This window comes from Medicago sativa, chromosome 8 (assembly GCF_051527215.1).
Source record: "Medicago sativa cultivar Bolivia chromosome 8, Bolivia_mono, whole genome shotgun sequence".
Classification (NCBI taxonomy): domain Eukaryota; kingdom Viridiplantae; phylum Streptophyta; class Magnoliopsida; order Fabales; family Fabaceae; genus Medicago; species Medicago sativa.
Window position 1 is genome coordinate 69843252 of NC_140756.1, and position 17916 is coordinate 69861167.

Here is a 17916-nt window from a genome sequence, read left to right on the forward strand (position 1 = left end):
ATGACGACACGGATAAAGACATGAGAAAACAATATTGTATAGTTGAATGTAATTACATATGTCGGTGACGAACAGACACGTTTCAGACACCGAACACACCTTCAATCTGAAAGGTCGGTGTTACATAGGATAGAAGTTCCTCCACATTGCAGCACCAAAGAACATTAGTCTTTGCAAGATTTTATCCAAAATAAATACAATCTGAACCAAAGTCATTCAAGTCTTACAAGCTAAACCAAAGTAGTAACATGTCTCACACAGCTCACCACTACAGTATTAATTAATATTTATGCAAAACAATAAAAACAACAATTTAGTTTACATAGTCATCCAATAATGTGAAAAACAAATTCTATTAAAAACAATGAAAGAATATGCATACAGAAAAATGACTATTTTGTTGCTATGTCTCTTAGAAACAATAGCTTGGCTTCCAAATCATATGAAGTTGAATTACATAAATGATAAAAGAAAGGAGGAAAAAATAACAAAGTACATAGAAGGTCTTTGAATTAAATTAACCAATGCTCATCTTTACTAATTAATAAATTAGCTGAAATATACAAAGGTCATTCATGAATGCACAAAAAAAAAACCAAAAACTAAAGACTTAGTACAAACCAACAAAAATTATTCATCTAATCAATAGAAAGTTGATTAGAAGTGGAAAGAAACATTAGAACAAGAAGAAAGGTTCCTGCAGTGACCAAAACTTTAAACTCTTTCGGTCGTACAAAATCAGTGTTGTTGATATTTACACCTTTCATGAGAGAATTAGACGAGGTTATGTTATGATGAATAATCAGCTTGCAGAAAACTCTCGTAAGAAGTTCCTTTGAGCGTGTTGGCAACTTCATCCCAGTTTTTAATATGTTCTGACAATGGTCCCTTATGTATCTTAACCTGACGGCTTGTTAATTCCATTACCGGCAATCCTAAAAACTCTTGCACCTCTTTTAGCTTCTACAATAAACAGAAACAGTGAAACCACATATTTTGTTAACTTTCAATGTATTGGTAAATATTAGCATTATTGTGCAATACCAATTGAGAGTGTTTGGCCTTGGTTAATGTTTTGATTTGTTTACTTGAGTTTATCTACTAGCATAAGCATGTGTGACTTGAGAGAGACTGTTTTGGAGGTTATGGAAACAACTTATGACATGTCATATAAGTTGTTTTCGGTTAATTTCCATAAACTCTGCGGTATAACTTATGAAAACAGGTTATAGTTTATATGAAAACAATTTTCCCTTTGTTTTATCTTTTGTCATAGAAATAGCTTGTATAGAAGGATTTGTATGATAAGCATGTATACTATAAACTCTTAATTTAGCTGCTTATCCAAATAGGGCCCAAGTCATACAGAAGTTACTAGTCAAATGAAGCTTGTGGACGTATTATGCATCCTAAAAGGTAATTAATTGCAACGTTTAGTAAAAGATGAAGGAATTTACGACGAGGCTCTTACAGTTCGATTTCTGATAAGATCCTCATAGTACAAGATCATATGCCGCGTGGTGTTGAAGTATTCTAATGCTGCTGCAGCTCTTCTCTCCATATCTTTCAGGTCTGCCAGCAACGACGTAGAATTTATTGTAGGCTTGTACCTCGAAAGAGTATCAGCCTGAAAGAAAGCGAAGTTTAAGTTTCAATTTTATTTTAATTAATTATTAGTAATCAAATTCGGTATTCCGTGGTTTACAACACACACACACTGCGCACCCACCACTTGCGCTAGACTCTGGTGGTATAAAAGAAAAGAAACTAAAGGAGAGCATGATAGGAAAAGAGACCTCTTCTGTAGAATGAACGTGAGACTTGTGAGTGCCGTTCAATAGCTTAGCGTAGCGATCATAGGAATTGGCAAGCGTCGATACCGCTCGGCGTAACAAATTTCTCCGGAAAAGAAATATGACAGAGACCCCTCTGTAGTTGAAGTAGTCGACTATTTCCTTAGGGTGCTCCATTAATCCCTGAGTGAAACTAGAAAATGTCTTAATTCTTTTATTACTAAATACTAACCCTAATAAACTATGCAACAAAACGATAAGTATCTACGCATTTCGGGAACCATAAGACTTTAGTCACTATCATATCCCACAGGACGGTTCATAACAGAAAACTGCAAAGCAAGTATGTCTTATCATGTTGCATGAAAACATTGCATTACCAAATATTGAATTCGAAGACAATTGACAATTGACCTCTCATGCACTAATAACCAAAATAGCTACTTGGATGGAATCAACATAACTATACTTTTTTATCCCTTTTAGTGTCACTAATGTTTGATTTTTGTCCTACCCTTATTACTATCTACATTATCATTCCATTTTGATGTTGTTTGGTTGTTGTATTGTCATTCCATTAGTTTCCAAATCAATGCAATTTTATACCTATTATGTTCATGTTGGTGTAACACTCCCATTCTGAATTAAAATTTACAGAATACTAAAGTTAGAACTTTTACCTGATTAAGCATCCACTTCAAGCCAATAGCAGCAGAACACTCATTCTTGGAAGCACTATTGAACCAATCCAAATTGTAAATTTTATCTAAAGTCTTTACAATTGTAGATACATTTACCCGTCTTTCCGGAACTGAAAATATCTCCCCATGTGAGCTTACATTCATATGACTATTCAAAAGAGTCTCAAACCAACCACTTCCTGATCTTTGATTTGTCAATATAGCAAACAATCGAACTGGATTTCGAGCACACTCACTCCTAACAACAAAAACAAAAACATTAACAATGTCCAAATCAAAGCTAAAAAAATACAATGATTCATTGAAACTTCAAATTACCTGTTAAAAGAAACAGGATTTGGGAAATGTAGGTAAGGAATATCTATAAGGTTGAATCTAGTTCTAGAAGGCATCTCAATCTGTTGAAGCTCAAGAAGTATAGTTCTAGCATGTATGCTAGTTTGTTTCAAACAAACATAACATATGAAAACACCACACACCATTGAAAACATCAACAATGACATCCTTAACAACATTGGTGATTTCTTCTGAGCCTTTATAGCAAGAATGTCCTACAACCCAAGTACATAGATCATAAATTTGGTGTTCAAAAATGCTTAAAGATAGAAACTTTATGAAAAATTAAACATACCCATTAAAAGAAATGTTACATAAATGAACAATAATGACCCAGATCGAAACATGCAGGGGTAGCTAAAAAAAAATCATCTTTTTTTTCTTTTCTTTCACTGTGTTTGAAACATTTCAAAATGGAACAAAAACATAAACAGAATGTAAAAAAAACACATTTTTATTGAGATGGAATAAAGGACAAAGATTTTGATGAAGTGAGTAATAAAGGACCACACACACACACACAAAAACAAAACAAAAACAAAGGAGTAAGTACTATGTTACTACCTTGTTGAAGTAAAACATGTCTTGTACTACCATTGTTGTTTTTGACAAAAACAAAGAGAGTGAAGTGAATGAGGTTTGGATCTTGTTTGAGTTTTGAAGAAGCCAAACAGAAGAAAAGTACGGTTCTCTGCTTCTCTTGGTTCCACTTGTTGAACAGAAAGAAAGTAGTAGAAACTAGAAACAATTTTTTTGATTTTTATAATCTAATTTACAAAAATTGTTTTGATTTTGAATAAATCCTAGATGAGTGAGGTCAATTTAGTACTCCCTCCGTTTCAAAATGAGTGTCGTTTTAAATGTTTACACACATATTAAGAAATGCAATGATTAAGAGAAAGAGAATGGTTATTTTACCAAATTATCCTTATTAACTATTGGTTAGTTTTAAAAGTAATACTTTGGAAGTAGTGTGCAGAGTATTAATTGGAGGGTACAATTGAAAAGAAAAAGTTATTATTGCATTGGAAACTGAAAGCGACACTCATTTTGAAACAATTTTTTTTTGCTAAAGCGACACTCATTTTGAAACGGAGGGAGTAGTTTTTTTTTATATAAGAAAAGGAAAAGGTTGCTTTGGTATATGATGATTAAAGTTTTAATAATTTAATGATAAACGGAATGCAAAGTTAATGAATAATAAATTGATACTACCTCCGTCCCAATTTAATTGACACAATTTTGTTTTTCACCATATTAAGAAAAATGTATAAATAAAGGGGAAAGTGAAATATATTGTATTAGGAATGATAAAAGTAATATTATTTAGTGTTATATTGTATTGGGAATGATGAAAGTTGTATTGAAAATTGAAATGGATCAGTTATTTTGGGACACTTTTTTTTAGAAAAAATGGGTCAGTTATTCCGGGACGGAGGGAGTAATTTCCAACCAATTGTGTGACACATTTTTTTTTGAGAGAGTAGTGTGACACATGTTATAGATATTTAGATTCCTTGTACATGAATTCTGACTCATTTAACAAAAAGTATCATGAAAACGATTGAACCAAACTAAATCAATATGTATTTTACGATGTCAAAGCTAAATCAAATCGATGAAGAACAAGTTGATTTAGTTTGGTTCAATCGCTTTGATATCTTAAAAAACATTAAACATTTTTTTGAGAGAGTAGTGTGACACATGTTATAGATATTTAGATTCCTTGTACATGAATTCTGACTCATTTAACAAAAAGTATCATGAAAACGATTGAACCAAACTAAATCAATATGTATTTTACGATGTCAAAGCTAAATCAAATCGATGAAGAACAAGTTGATTTAGTTTGGTTCAATCGCTTTGATATCTTAAAAAACATTAAATATCTTAAAAAACATTAAACAATTAAGAAACTATTTTTTTTTGTGGTGGCCGGGATTTGAACCCCGGACCTTGTATATTTTATGCATTGTCTAAACCAATTGAGCTAAGCTCACGAGGACTATTTCACACTATTTTAAACTTATGTATATCTGTTTTAATAGTATAAAAAGTACATAGTACTTGAAACAAAAAATAAATTTAAATACATATTTTAAAAAGAAATACAATTGTTTTATATTTCAAGTGATCGGTTTTCAATTAAGTAAAATATACATCTAAATTAACAAAAATCAAGTTTGATTTGTCAAAAAAAAAATCAAGTTTGATTGATTTGGTTCGGTTTAGATATGAATATGGACAAGAAAAAAAACATATCAATTTAATTGATTTGATTTGGATCATCTACTTCATAGTTATTAATTTACCCCTGGCTATTAAACTCACAGTCAATGATCCTATTTTTGGAAAAACAAATAATGTGAAGGTTGCAATGTAGTAATAATGTAAAATTCCTGTAACCAAAAAAAATACTCCTAATAATGTAAAATTCCTTTCAAAAAATGAAGATATGTTGAATTTGTAATTATGGGAGGTCATGATGATGTTGTAACGTAACTTAAACGGTAGGCAGTCCCGCTCTCATTGCTCAAAGGAGAGAAGTTCACGCTCGTCGGACGCCAAGAGATAAAAAAATCCATCAACTTGTGGATTAAGTCTTTTGCTTTGACTTTTGTTTTATGTTTTTCTTAGTCAACTTTTGTTTTGATCTTAACTTTAATTTATTTTTTTAGAAATGTTAATCAGTATCTGAAATACTTGTTAGATCACAGATGATAATTTTCATTAAAATATATTGAAAATTAAAGTATTTAATAATTTTAAATAATAATTTTTTATTTGAAATCTTTAAAAAGTGTCTTGACTCTTGAGGCACTCGTTTATATTTGCAAGACCCTAATTTTTTTTTAATTGATAACTTTTGTTTGATTTGATATTTGAAAAAGTTCTTCTGCAATATAATATTAGTATTTTATAGGAAGTTTGTATTGACAAATTAAAATATTAGTTGTTTTCTTAATTAAATAAATTAATAATTATTTGTATGGATGAATTAAAGAGTTTATTTGTAAACATTTGTACTTTAAAAAGAATCATTTCGTAAAAAGAAAATACTCCTTCCGTTTTAAAATGAGTGACGCTTTAGCTAATTGCACACAGATTAAGGAATAGAATAAAGTAGTCATATGTCATAGCAATTTTACCAAATTATTCTAATCAACTATTGGTTTGTTTTTCATTAAAAAAAAATAATACTTTGGAAGTAGTGTAACATAGTATTAATTGAATGGTACAATTAACCGAAAGTGACATTCATTTTGAAACAAATTTTTTTGGCTAAAGCGACACTCATTTTGAAATAGAGGGAGTATCATTTTGTGGTTTTTTATGCATTATGCTAATTTTTTTCCTTAAACGTCATTCACTAATCATTACTATTAGCAATAGAAAATAAAAAAAAAAAAGTTATCGTGAGCTTACCTTAGTTGATATGCATAATATATGCAAGGTTTGAGGTTCAAACCTCGGTCACCACAAAAAAAAAATTAAAAAAACAGATAAATTTTATTTTGCAGACAAACATTATAAATAATATTGTGTTATTATTTTTTTTAGGGAAATTTTTTTATTATAATTCTTAAATAATTTTAAATAACCTTTATTAAAGAATAAATCATTTAGATATTAATTTGAAAATCAATTATATCTATATACACGTTTAATTAATACATGTACCGTAGAAATCATTTTTTAAACATAAAATAGACTCCCTCCTTGCTCATAAAAATAAACAGACTCTCTCAAAATAAAACTAAATAGACTCCCACATGTAAGTACTGCTTCATCCATTTTTTTTAAGTGTTGTTTGAATTTTTTTTTACTTAACAGTATAATTCATTCTTTCCCAACTACTCTACTTGCTCATTTTGGATAAAACTAAAAATATTTTTTTAAACAAAGTTTGAATTTTTATGTGCAATAATTTAAATTTCATAAAACTAAATTCGGTAGGAATTTTTTAATGGATTAATAATTTAAAAAATCGCCAAAAATCAACTTCTTTAAGTAGATAATACTATTCTAAAACGACGCTTAAAAAGAATGAAGGGAATAGTTTTCCTAATCGTATTTATTATTTAAGTGATTTTCTTTTTGCCCACTCAAAAACATTTATTATTATTTTTAATATTATAAAAAAAAAAAAAAACGGATTCGTTATCAGTACATCGCACAAGTGACAAGTCAAAATCTAATCTAATCTAAATTAATTAAAACTTTAAAATGCTTACCTAATGTTGTGCTCAACAATTTTATTTTATTTTTTGAAATACTATTTTTCCTATTTGGTGATTAATGATGAACGCAACTAGTTTTAAGAGGGAAAATGAGAGGTAACAATGAATGAGGGGAGTTTTGATACGTTGGAATTTTTTTTCTTTCTATGATTATTTTGCAGCAAAATATTTCTAAATGCTGGACATATGATAGGACCCTTTTGAGAAAAGGTTAATGCAATTAAATTGAACTAAAAAATATAATCCCCCAAAACCCACCCTGCCTAGATTTTGCATACTACTAAACTGTCATCAACATCAAGTATAAAAGGTTAAGAGTAAACCACCAAATTGATCTTGTCTTTATAAGTAATTCTCAAACTAGTCTCTGACTCTATTCTCAAACTAGTCTCTGACTCTCTTAATATTTCAAACTAGTCTCTCTTTTGTTAAAAGTTTCTCAATTCAATCCATGTTTTTATAAGTTTCTCAATTCAATCCATGTTTTTATGTTGAGCCAAATAACTTAGATGAAACATATTACTTATGTGGTATATAATAATGGTCTCCCTCACCTATTTAAAAAAATTCAATTCCAACAAAAATAAGACTTCCTTCCCTCTCTTTGTTCCACCACCCACTTGTGCCATGCTCTAAATAACTGCCATCAACCAAGTCATTCCAAACAAACTAAACAATGACAGATTGGTTTAAATGCTAAAGGATTTTTTGAAGGCAAATTTTGATATCTCAGGTAAAACTGTTATCAAACAATCAAAGCTGCAATTACCATTTTGAAAAGTGCTTTAGTTGTAAATCAGTAACAAATACAATTCCAATTTGCATAATTTCCCTAGAGCAGACCAAGATGCATACCAGAACATATTATTAGTTACGCTTCACTTAGAGTAATTACTTGGCATAAATTAGCTGATACAATATCATGTTATTTTACACCCAAATATAAGAACTCGGCCAGCTAGCATCATCAATGGGAGAATAGGGTGGCAAGTCAAACTTCATCCATATAAATATGTTGTTGCGGTCTATGGTGGCCGGCACAGAACCACCGTGCCATAACGCCAGAGCAGCAATTTGACAACACTGACCCAAGTTCCCAACAGAATGTGATGTTTATTAACATCAAAAGTTCTCAAGTCTAATAAATTATATATAATTTAATCTAATAGAGGAATAATTAGTGCTAAAACTATATCCTAAGGTGCATAAATCTACTCTACTTCCAAAAGTTAATCTATTTCCAAAAGTTAGAATGAAGAATCAGACTTGCCTGCAATTTTACCTTGACATTTCATGAAAAGCACCATGAGTGAGAAAATCCTATCAACATGAAAATATAGAGATGCATTACAAAGGCAAAAATGGAGTTATTTGATTAGCAAAACACAAAACCTGGAGAGAAGCAGCTGGAGCATGTAGAGGCAATGCATTTTTAAGAGCATCTTAATTAGGTTGTAGTAAAACTAACAGAGATTCATATAAACGGTTTAATGTAGCATGATCATGACATGAGCAGCTAAAACACAAATGAGATCAATCAACCTTTGAAGCAGCGTTAAAATCACAAGAATTGACGAACTTAGGAATTCAATCTATAGTCAGAAACCACATATAAATTTTATTAAAATAACATTCTTGATGCAATTATACAGTGTCTAGCAATACTCACAACCCCTCTCCTAGAAATTAATAAAAGGATAACAATAGCAATATAGAAGCCACTTTCCTGCTTGAATTGTAAGAGCCGCAACCATTCCTTTACTAACATCAAGTACAGAAAACTTTCAGAGCCCTGCAAAACCATATTCTGTCAAAATTTATCTCTTAGACAGAACAATATCAATATCATCAAACATATACCTATTTTTCCTTTGATAAAGTTGAAACAGCGGTACAGGAAGCTTTTCATTAATACTTGCAAATTCAGGAAATCTCCTTTTTCCATTCTTTTTTCTCCATGAATTCCCTTTTTTCATTAAGACTGGAGTTCAATACAATAATAACAAATTAATGTTATTTTAATGTCAAACACAACAGCTGCAAGGTAACACTTAGTAAGGCAGCTACAAAGGAGCCATTAAGGACCATTTAGTCAATATCAGCCAGATCTTTGTTACCATCTCATTGTATCCACTGCTGTCGTTGTAACTGTATTTGGCTCAACAATGTTCTGGACACAACACTTATCTGTCACTTGTATTTTTTCATTGTTGTCTTAAAATCTTATTCTGCAAATACTGAACATTGTCCCATTGCACCCCAAGGCAATTCAAGAATAATTGCAGCATCTAAATCTTGATGCAAAATTGACAATGCAAGTTAATGCATTGAACTTTGGAAGTATGATCAAAATATTGACTTTACTATGCTGTCTTTGTCTCTAGGTAACTTCCAGTACCAACCCAACTGTGCCCCGATGGCTTCAACAATACTCAGCCTTCCATCATCGTCCTTATTCTTGCAGCATTATTCCATGTTCCTGCTCTTGAATACAGGTTTGACAGTGTCACGTAATGACTTGCTTCTTGAGGTTCCAAATCTTTCAATTTTTCTGCAGCCACCTTACCAACATTAACATTTTGGTGCTATTGGCATGCTGCAAGTAAAGCTCCCCAAAATTCAGCTTAACAACAGATGAATTATGAAGATTATATGTAACCTGAAATGCCAGGAATAGATCGCCCTTGGCGAATCTCAAGCTATCTATAGCCCCTCATCTGGTAAGCTCTACAGCATGTGCAAGAGCCTGTATGTCCACCTGTATTTCAGAGTCGAACATATAGCTTCAACTTAAGAATGATACATGTATGAACACATGAAAAATAGGTGCCAGATGCCTCATTATAACAACGTGGAAATATATTCATAAGTGTTTTCATAAAATGATGACATTCACATTGACTATTAATTACATGCGACTTCTGATAAATACCCAAAGTCGCATGAAAAATAGGTGCCAGATGCATCATTATAACATCGTGGAAATGTATTCATAAGTGTTTTCATAAAATGATGACATTCACATTCACTATTAATTACATGCGTCTTCTAATAGATACCCTCGCATAACTACGATGTAGAACAGAGGAAAATAAAACAGCAGCAAACAACCAGGAACATGCGAGTGTAACACATGTACGTCTCTAAAAGGTGTATGATCAGCACATTGTGAGTTTGCATTGTTACAACCTAATCATGCGGCAGATAGGGTAGAGGGAAAAATCAAGTAATGCCTGTCCCAAGTCTCCCAATTCAATCACAAATGCCTTGGGGTGCATCGGATGAGCACTTATTCAATTAGATAAATGTTTATTGTATAAGAGCTTATGAATAAATTATTTCTACGACAATAGCAGGGCAAATAAGCATAAACTCTCCATAAACTGAAAATAACCTCATCAATAAGCTATTTGGAGTAGATTATGAAAATAAGCTGAAAACAGTTTATCAACATAACATATGCACGTGCTTATTAGCCACCAAAGGAAACACTTACAATTGACACTTTTTTTTTCTTCCATGAACTAAAGTAAATCTAGATTTGTTAGGGCATGGACAATGCAAGCACAAAAACAGAATTATACTCGAATCCCTATTGAGTACCTCTGTTGAAAATCATATCCAGGTATCGTTGATCTTCTTACGAAACATTTGAACACACCGATTATTATTGTAATACTTACAACTTTCTCATACTAAAACTGAGAATATAAATCAAAAGATTCTGTACAGAGAATAAGTTTGTGTCAAATTCAGCTTTCAAACGTTACACAACGACTTCCTCTTTTGCAGCTACATTTACACGTGCTATAAAAAATTTCACAAATTTGAATAAATATAATATTGAAAAAATGATTAAACTTGTCTGCAAATTTTATAAACTTGTGCTCCATCTTACGCAAATATCTGCTGAATTACGGTCTCCATGTTTCCATTGTATTGGGCAAGCAGATGGATAGCATCAGCCCTAGGCAAAGCCAAAAACTCCTGCATAACATGAAAAGAAACCCTGTAAGCAAATATTATTTGATTGAACCGAAGTCTACTGCCAGTGAAAAGAAAGACAGCAGATCAATACCGATCAAAAGAATAAATGGGGAAGGTGAATGGACTTTAAAGCCAAAACACTGCTTAAATTAGAATATCAGCATATCTAATGAAATTAGTCCCAAAGGTATAGCTTTCAAAAGCTATGGTATGGATTGAGAAGATGAAGGAATATTAAGGAGGTTCATGATTTGATCCCTACTCCTAAAAAATTCCTCCTCCCCTATCAAATCACTAATGATGTTTTGCCTATAAAAGAAAGTAATGAAACTAAAACAGTGATGTTACTTTGGTTTAACCATATGAGAAATCACTTGCTTATCCCGAAGAAAGAAAAACAACAGAGCAATCACTATGTCATAGTTACACAACCAGGGGAAAATAATTAAATGTCAAAACTCAACAGAGTAGCCTCTCAAGTTAACTTGCAATAAAGGGTTTAAGTTTTATAAATACACGACATTGGGGGGAGGGGGGTTCGCATGCAATATAGAGTTCTTGAAACTGCTTAGGTATGTTTTTTTCACCTGATTAAATAAGAAATGGTAGTCGATAGTGTAGCTTTGAATGGGATTAAACAAACAGAAATTAAATGAGACAGAAGACCAACAGAAGTAAATAAATAAAATCAATGTAAACCCCATTGAGAAAAAGGCAGAATCAATGTATATTAGAGCCTTCATTGTTTCCAAACTATTTTCACGTAAATGTATTGCCTCCTCAATATCAGATTTACAAACAGAAACAATGCAAGTAAAATCTAGAACATATGATAGGGAGATATCGAAACCAGCAAGGAAAAAAGGAAACAGTTAACAGCAAGAATCCATAACCTACCATTACTTTGAGTATTGCATTTTCATCACAGATGACATCCCTGGAAGATTCTTGGGTTGGACTGCTACCATCCTCTGACATTTTGGTGCCTGAAGATACTGTAACCTGAGAAGATCCATTTGTGCAGCTATCACCATATGACTTGGAGGTATATACTGGGGCACGGAAGGGAGTACTAGCTTCCTTCAATGAATCGATCTTCATAAGACCATCAAAACGATCTTTGCACATTTGAAGTTTAAACCACTCATTATGACTATAAAGTGTAGCTCGCATTATTTTCACGAGTTGAGGTTCTTCAATACCAAGCGTCCAGCCAACAGCAACCTATTTAAAATGAAATAACGATTTAAATATATATTTTTTTAAAGGAGGATTTATACTTTTAAATAACATTCATATTGTATTGAAATATTAGTATCTAGAAAACAATAGAATAAAGTCCTTGACGGGAAAGCTTTCAGGTACAGAACACCGCATGAACAATAGAAAACAAAACTTTAAGACACAGGCCCTACATTTCGTCATGTTTGTCGAATCAGCCCATTAACAGCTCCAAATAATTATATTGAAAAACTAATGACTTTTATTTATAAATCCCTGGATAATTGCTCTAAATCAGAGATGAAATACGTACATACACACTGCTGCAGAATTAAAATGTTAAACAGTAAACAGGAATTGCAAGTTACGTTTTCTACAAAGTTTAGATAGTTTGGTTCTCTCCCACCCAAGTAACCACTCAATAACTCCTTGATAACCAATTATGCCTTGCCCTTAACCTATTTATTCATTCTTACTAAGAACCACACAATTGACAAACATACTTTAGTAATAAAAAAAACATAACCGCCACAAAACTGAACAAAGTCAGTTTTGGCCTTCTCGGTCTCTCCTCCTATAGTAATCCGTAATGAGGAGTCTAACACAGTACTCCTCAAATATAATGTTGGAATGAAAAACCAGACTTGTCTACAATTCTATCATAAATTTTCCTTAGGAAAACACCATGAAAGAGAAACCCTATCAACATGAAACAGAGAGATGTATTACAATGGTAATAGTTGCCTTGCTTGATTAGCAAAACACAATACCTGGGGAGAAGCAGCAAGAGCATGTAGAGGTAATGCATTTCCGAGAGCATCTTCATTTGGTCGTAGTAAAGCTACAAGAGTTTCCTTCAACGGCTTTAATAAAGCAGGATCACTAGAAGCTAAAGGACCCAAATGAGAGCAAGCAACCTTTAAAGCAGCATTATAATCACCAGAACTGACCAACTTCAGGAATTCAACCTACAGCCAGAAATCCCACATCGAAATAACATTAATGATTATGTTATGCAGAGCCTGCAACATCCCCAAGCCCTCTCCTATAAAATTAATAAAGAAAACGCTATTGACAGCAAATAGAAGCCACTCACCTGCTTGAGTTGGAAGAGCAAAACAGAATTCTGGCCGAAGAAGTTAGGATCAATAGTATTGACTTCTTCAACTGCTTCAGCAGCCATTCCTTTGCTAGCTAACTCCTTCATACCCAACAGAATCTCGTATTTATCCTCCACATTACTGACATCAAGTACAGAAAGCTTTTCAGAGCCCTGCAAACAATATTCTGTCATGATTGATCTCCTCGAAAGAAAAACATCAAAATTATCAAACAGGTACCTGTTTTTCTTTTGTTAAAGTAGAAACAGTGGTACTAATGCTCCGTTCTTGCTTGTTGTGCTCCTCCAAAGAAGCATTAGCCATGTAACTATCGTCTTCATATCGTCCTCTCCATCGTTTACGCGTTGCCCTTTCTCCACTTCCAGGCAATCTACTTCGATGCAAAATACTTGGATCTTCAAGGTGCGGTGATCCACTGGTGCTACAGTCTTCATGAATACTTGCAAGCTCAGAAGAACATCGTACTTCAAAATCTATTCCTTGCATGCTCGTCACATCAGCGTTATTTTCAGGAGAACCATCCATCTGAGCATTGGTAACGGAAGTTTCACCATCAGATTGCTTACCGGCATTACAATCTAGCTCGAGAGAACAATCCCTTGACGAGCAACAGCCAGGGTCTTGTTGGTTGGATTTTACAGGTTCTGGCATATGCTGCTTCCCAGATGCTAAGTTCACATAAATTGAGAAGATGTAATCCAATTAAGAAATGAAAAAATATTTAATTGAAGTATTACACTACTGTAAAAACACCAGAAATGACCAACTCAACATTAATTCAAAATTTGAGTAAGACATGACATCCAATGCAAGATTAATGATTGGAAAATTCAACAAAAAAATATGAATTACTGGAAGCTAGAAGCATGGAATTATTACTACACATATCTCACTAACAAAAGTAGAACTGAGTTCAACAGAGATTATATACCAGAGTTAACAATTCCTCTGTACACACAATACTCACGAACAAGTTGATCAAGGAATGGGACATCCAATCTCACCCGACACAATTCATCCTGGAACAAAAAGGACACAATAATGAATATGTGAAGGAATATATAAATAAATATCAACAAAATCACCAATCAGCCAAAAATCACTCAGTCATATCTTGCACTAACAAACACCTGTTTTTCTTTATCATCCCTTTATGTTTGAATTCCTTATCCCTTACCGCTGACACGTTGAGGAAATTATTTCTTAGGATTGAAAATGGAAAAACAAATTAAGGGGAATATTGTTTCGTGGAATGAATTATAAGCAAAAAATTGATCAAATTCCACATATTAAGAAAGATTGTTGATCACATTAATATACAATCTTAATAAAAATTTAAGTCTATTGCCTAAATGTCCTCAATGACTAATGGATCTTGGTCATTGTTAGTATAAAAGTCAAATTAAATGAGAAGTATTTTAGAGATACAGAAACTGTCATTAAATAGGAGAGAAGTTGTTAAGATTTGAAATATATTTCATTCCAGAAAATGAGTTCGTTTTTCTTACATTTCATTCCGAGGGAGTAGCTCGGAATATTGATCCTTAGATCCAATTAAAACATGGATAAAATTAATTTTTTTTAATCTAAATTTTCTAGAATCAGCGACGATAGAAAGTCAACAATAGTAAAATGGATTGTCTAGGAGGATTTGAATATAAAGCAGAATCAGAAGATGCAGTGCTAGAAACTGACACTTTAGATTTTAGTTTTTTTATCAAAACAAAAAGAAAAGCCTTCTACAATTTGCCAAATTATATATTAAACAAACAAAAAACTAGAAGTAACTCAGAAGTAAAAGAAACAGTTAAAGGGTATTATTTAAAATGGAGCCAAAAACAGATGAATTATTAAGATTATATGTAACCTGAAATGCCAGGAATAGATCACCCTTGGCGAATCTCAAGCTATCTATTGCGCCTTGTCTGGTAAGCTCTACAGCATGTGCAAGAGCCTGTATGTCCACCTGTATTTCAGAGTCGAACATATAGCTTCAGCTTAAGAATGATACATGTATGAACACATGAAAAAATGGGTGCCAGATGCATCATTATAACAACGTGGAAATGTATTCATAAGCGTTTGCATAAAATGATGACATTCACATTCACTATTAATTACATGCGACTTCTGAAAGATACCTGAAGTCGCATGAAAAATACGTGCCAGATGCATCATTATTAACAACATAGAAATGTATTCATAAGTGTTAAAATGATGACATTCACATTCACTATTAATTACAAGCGACTTCTGATAGATACCCTCCCATAACTACGATGTAGAACAGAAGAAAAGAAAACGGCAGCAAACAACCAGGAACATGTGAGTGTTACGCATGTGCGTCTCTAAACGGTGTATGATCAGCACGTTGTGGGTTTGCATTGTTACAACCTGATCATGCGGCAGATAGGGTAGAGGGAAAAATCAAGTAATGCATGTCCCAAGTCTCCCGATTCAATCACAAATGCCTTTGGGGTGCATCGGATAAGCACTTATTCAATTAGCCAAATGTTTATTGTATAAGAGCTTATGAATAAATTGTTTCTACGACAATAACAGAGCAAATAAGGATAAACTCTCCATAAACTGAAAACAACCTCATCAATAAGCTATTTCGAGTAGATTATGAAAATAAGCTGAAAACAGTTTATGAGAGTGTGGAAAAGGGAACGTATTTTCATGTCCTTATATATAGGTATCTGGGAACGTGTTTTCTTGTCCTACCTTCTAGACACTTATTATTTGCCAAAGAACTATGTTTACCAATGTTCTTAAGTCCCATCGTCATGGGGCATCAAGTTCCGAAGAATTTTGTTCCTCTAGCGCAAAATTTCTAGCGCTATAGCCTATGTATCCTAACACCAAAATCCATCCACTACTATTGCTCTGCTGCCTTATTCCACCAATTCAACTTGTGGGTCCATTCTCATGCCCAGCAAGTGATGCTCTATGGACGAGAGGGCTCTAATACCAGTTGACAGGAGTTGATATTTTATTAGAAGATTTGGTGAAAATTCACCTGATTAATGAATAGAATGCAGATCTCGGTGAGTCAGTAACCTTCCAACCTACCGTAAGTCCCCCCTTCTCTCACAAATGACTATACAAGTTTCACTCTCCACTCACTTAAAGGCAACACAACAGGCACTATTTGTTTCTTCTAACTGTCAGCCTAACTAACCTAATAACTCTCTCACCTAACAGACTTACCACAGGAATGGAAAACAAGAGAAAACAGGGTAAGAAAGAACAGAGAAGAGAGCGTCAGAGGAAAAGATCATGGCCTTCCAAATGTGTTGAGCATCCTAACCAAATCCTGTCCAATATTAACCTTGAAAATTCATTTACTGGTACTGTTCAAACGGTGAAACATACAACATAGATATAATTCATATTATCCCTGAAAATCAATACCATTTTGTCCATATGTAGTGAAACTTAAGAATTATACAACATAGATATCTCACCTCATCAAATGGCGGTACTTCATATAATATGTCGTGCGGTGTTGCAGGTGGGTCACGTTCCTCCAGGAGCAGTCTTTCAGTCAGATCGGATATGGGTGATGTAACACCTTGACGTAAACAATATGCCCTGTGTATGCTATAAAAAAAGGCAGGAAGTCCAAAAGAAAAACATTGTAAAATTTGACAAATAAATTCCAGTATAATTTTATTTTCCCAGTTAATAAAAACGAAATGAGATGAAGTTGATGGATAATATCAAATATCTCAGAGCCATCGAAAAAACCGGATCATAGGCATTTAAATGAGCTCTTAACATAGAAGACATAAATCCAGCTAAGTCAAGCCGCCTCCTTTCAGACCACTGCAAGATAAACCATGATGAATTGATGGTGAGATTAAAAACTCATTCTTGAAACCTGAAGTATAAGATCAAACACGACTCTAACCTTTTCAAAAAGAAGGTAGATACAATTTTCAACATCATTATGAATTAAAGTTTTTAATCAGTTGATCTGAAAAGTGAAAACATTAAAAGATGAAAAGTTGACAGGAAATTGCATGTTCTGTCTTCTGTATTTTTTTTTTTTTTATACCAGAGAAGGAATAAGTTTCTACTGAAGTACCAACCCTCCCCGCCTACAACTTTGCACTCAGTCATAAACTTGCAAATGACTCGACAATGTCCCTCTTTCCTAATGGTAAACATGTTAATAGGTGGCAAAGATGCACAAACAACAGAAATCTGAGGGGGCATGTCATTAAAAATAGAAACTGGTTGGCAAGATGCTGCAAAGTGAAGATGCATCTCTGACACCTACAATGGTATCCTAAAAAGTAAAAATAAAAAACCAGCCAACAAGAGTTTCTACCATTAACAGTATGCATCATACATCACCAAATTTTTTGGACATCTGCCAACCATCATAGACTAAAAAATATAAATTAATTCCATGTATCATACTTCTATATTACCAGCCTACATTCCAGGTGTTATGTCATTAACAGTATGTTTCTACCATTAATAGCATGTATCATACATCACCAAA

At 33.0% G+C, this 17916-nt stretch overlaps 2 protein-coding genes across 4 annotated transcripts; both read right to left on the bottom strand.

The window, feature by feature from the left end:
* Window positions 1-512: 512 nt before the first annotated feature.
* On the bottom strand, window positions 513-3563 carry LOC146901007 (uncharacterized). 2 transcript variants are annotated; one of them, XM_085734383.1, is made up of 6 exons: window positions 3395-3563; window positions 2813-3045; window positions 2474-2732; window positions 1797-1976; window positions 1472-1627; window positions 513-960 (listed from the first exon to the last, which is right to left on the bottom strand). In XM_085734383.1, exons 1-6 carry the CDS (start codon window positions 3425-3427, stop codon window positions 790-792), a joined length of 1032 nt encoding a protein of 343 aa, XP_085590509.1. In that variant the 5' UTR covers window positions 3428-3563; the 3' UTR covers window positions 513-789. The 2 variants fall into 2 exon arrangements, with proteins under 2 accessions (XP_085590509.1, XP_085590508.1); XM_085734382.1 differs by having other exon boundaries at window positions 513-963.
* Window positions 3564-8666: 5103 nt separating this feature from the next.
* LOC146901008 (uncharacterized) lies at window positions 8667-17002 on the bottom strand. Of its 2 annotated transcripts, XM_085738096.1 has the most exons (12): window positions 16871-17002; window positions 15268-15366; window positions 14332-14419; window positions 13967-14068; window positions 13620-13873; window positions 13376-13552; window positions 13050-13247; window positions 11956-12282; window positions 10970-11058; window positions 9731-9829; window positions 8932-9622; window positions 8667-8863 (listed from the first exon to the last, which is right to left on the bottom strand). In XM_085738096.1, the coding sequence occupies exons 4-10, from the start codon at window positions 14049-14051 to the stop codon at window positions 9799-9801; spliced, it is 1161 nt and encodes a 386-aa protein (XP_085594222.1). In that variant the 5' UTR covers window positions 14052-14068; window positions 14332-14419; window positions 15268-15366; window positions 16871-17002; the 3' UTR covers window positions 8667-8863; window positions 8932-9622; window positions 9731-9798. The 2 variants fall into 2 exon arrangements, with proteins under 2 accessions (XP_085594222.1, XP_085594221.1); XM_085738095.1 differs by having other exon boundaries at window positions 13620-14068.
* Between the last annotated feature and the right edge of the window lie 914 nt (window positions 17003-17916).

Excerpts from the sequence above, each read along its gene's own strand:
- LOC146901008 (XM_085738095.1), bottom strand. The coding sequence starts at position 14,051 with ATGCCAGAACCTGTAAAATCCAACCAACAAGACCCTGGCTGTTGCTCG. Across the intron at positions 13,553-13,619 it reads CTTTAACAAAAGAAAAACAG|GGCTCTGAAAAGCTTTCTGT; the intron begins GTACCTGTTTGA and ends TATTGTTTGCAG. Across the intron at positions 9,830-10,969 it reads GTAATTCAGCAGATATTTGC|GTGGACATACAGGCTCTTGC; the intron begins GTAAGATGGAGC and ends TCTGAAATACAG.
- LOC146901007 (XM_085734382.1), bottom strand. The coding sequence starts at position 3,427 with ATGGTAGTACAAGACATGTTTTACTTCAACAAG. Across the intron at positions 1,628-1,796 it reads ACGTTCATTCTACAGAAGAG|GCTGATACTCTTTCGAGGTA; the intron begins GTCTCTTTTCCT and ends GCTTTCTTTCAG. Across the intron at positions 964-1,471 it reads ATCTTATCAGAAATCGAACT|AAGCTAAAAGAGGTGCAAGA; the intron begins GTAAGAGCCTCG and ends TGTTTATTGTAG.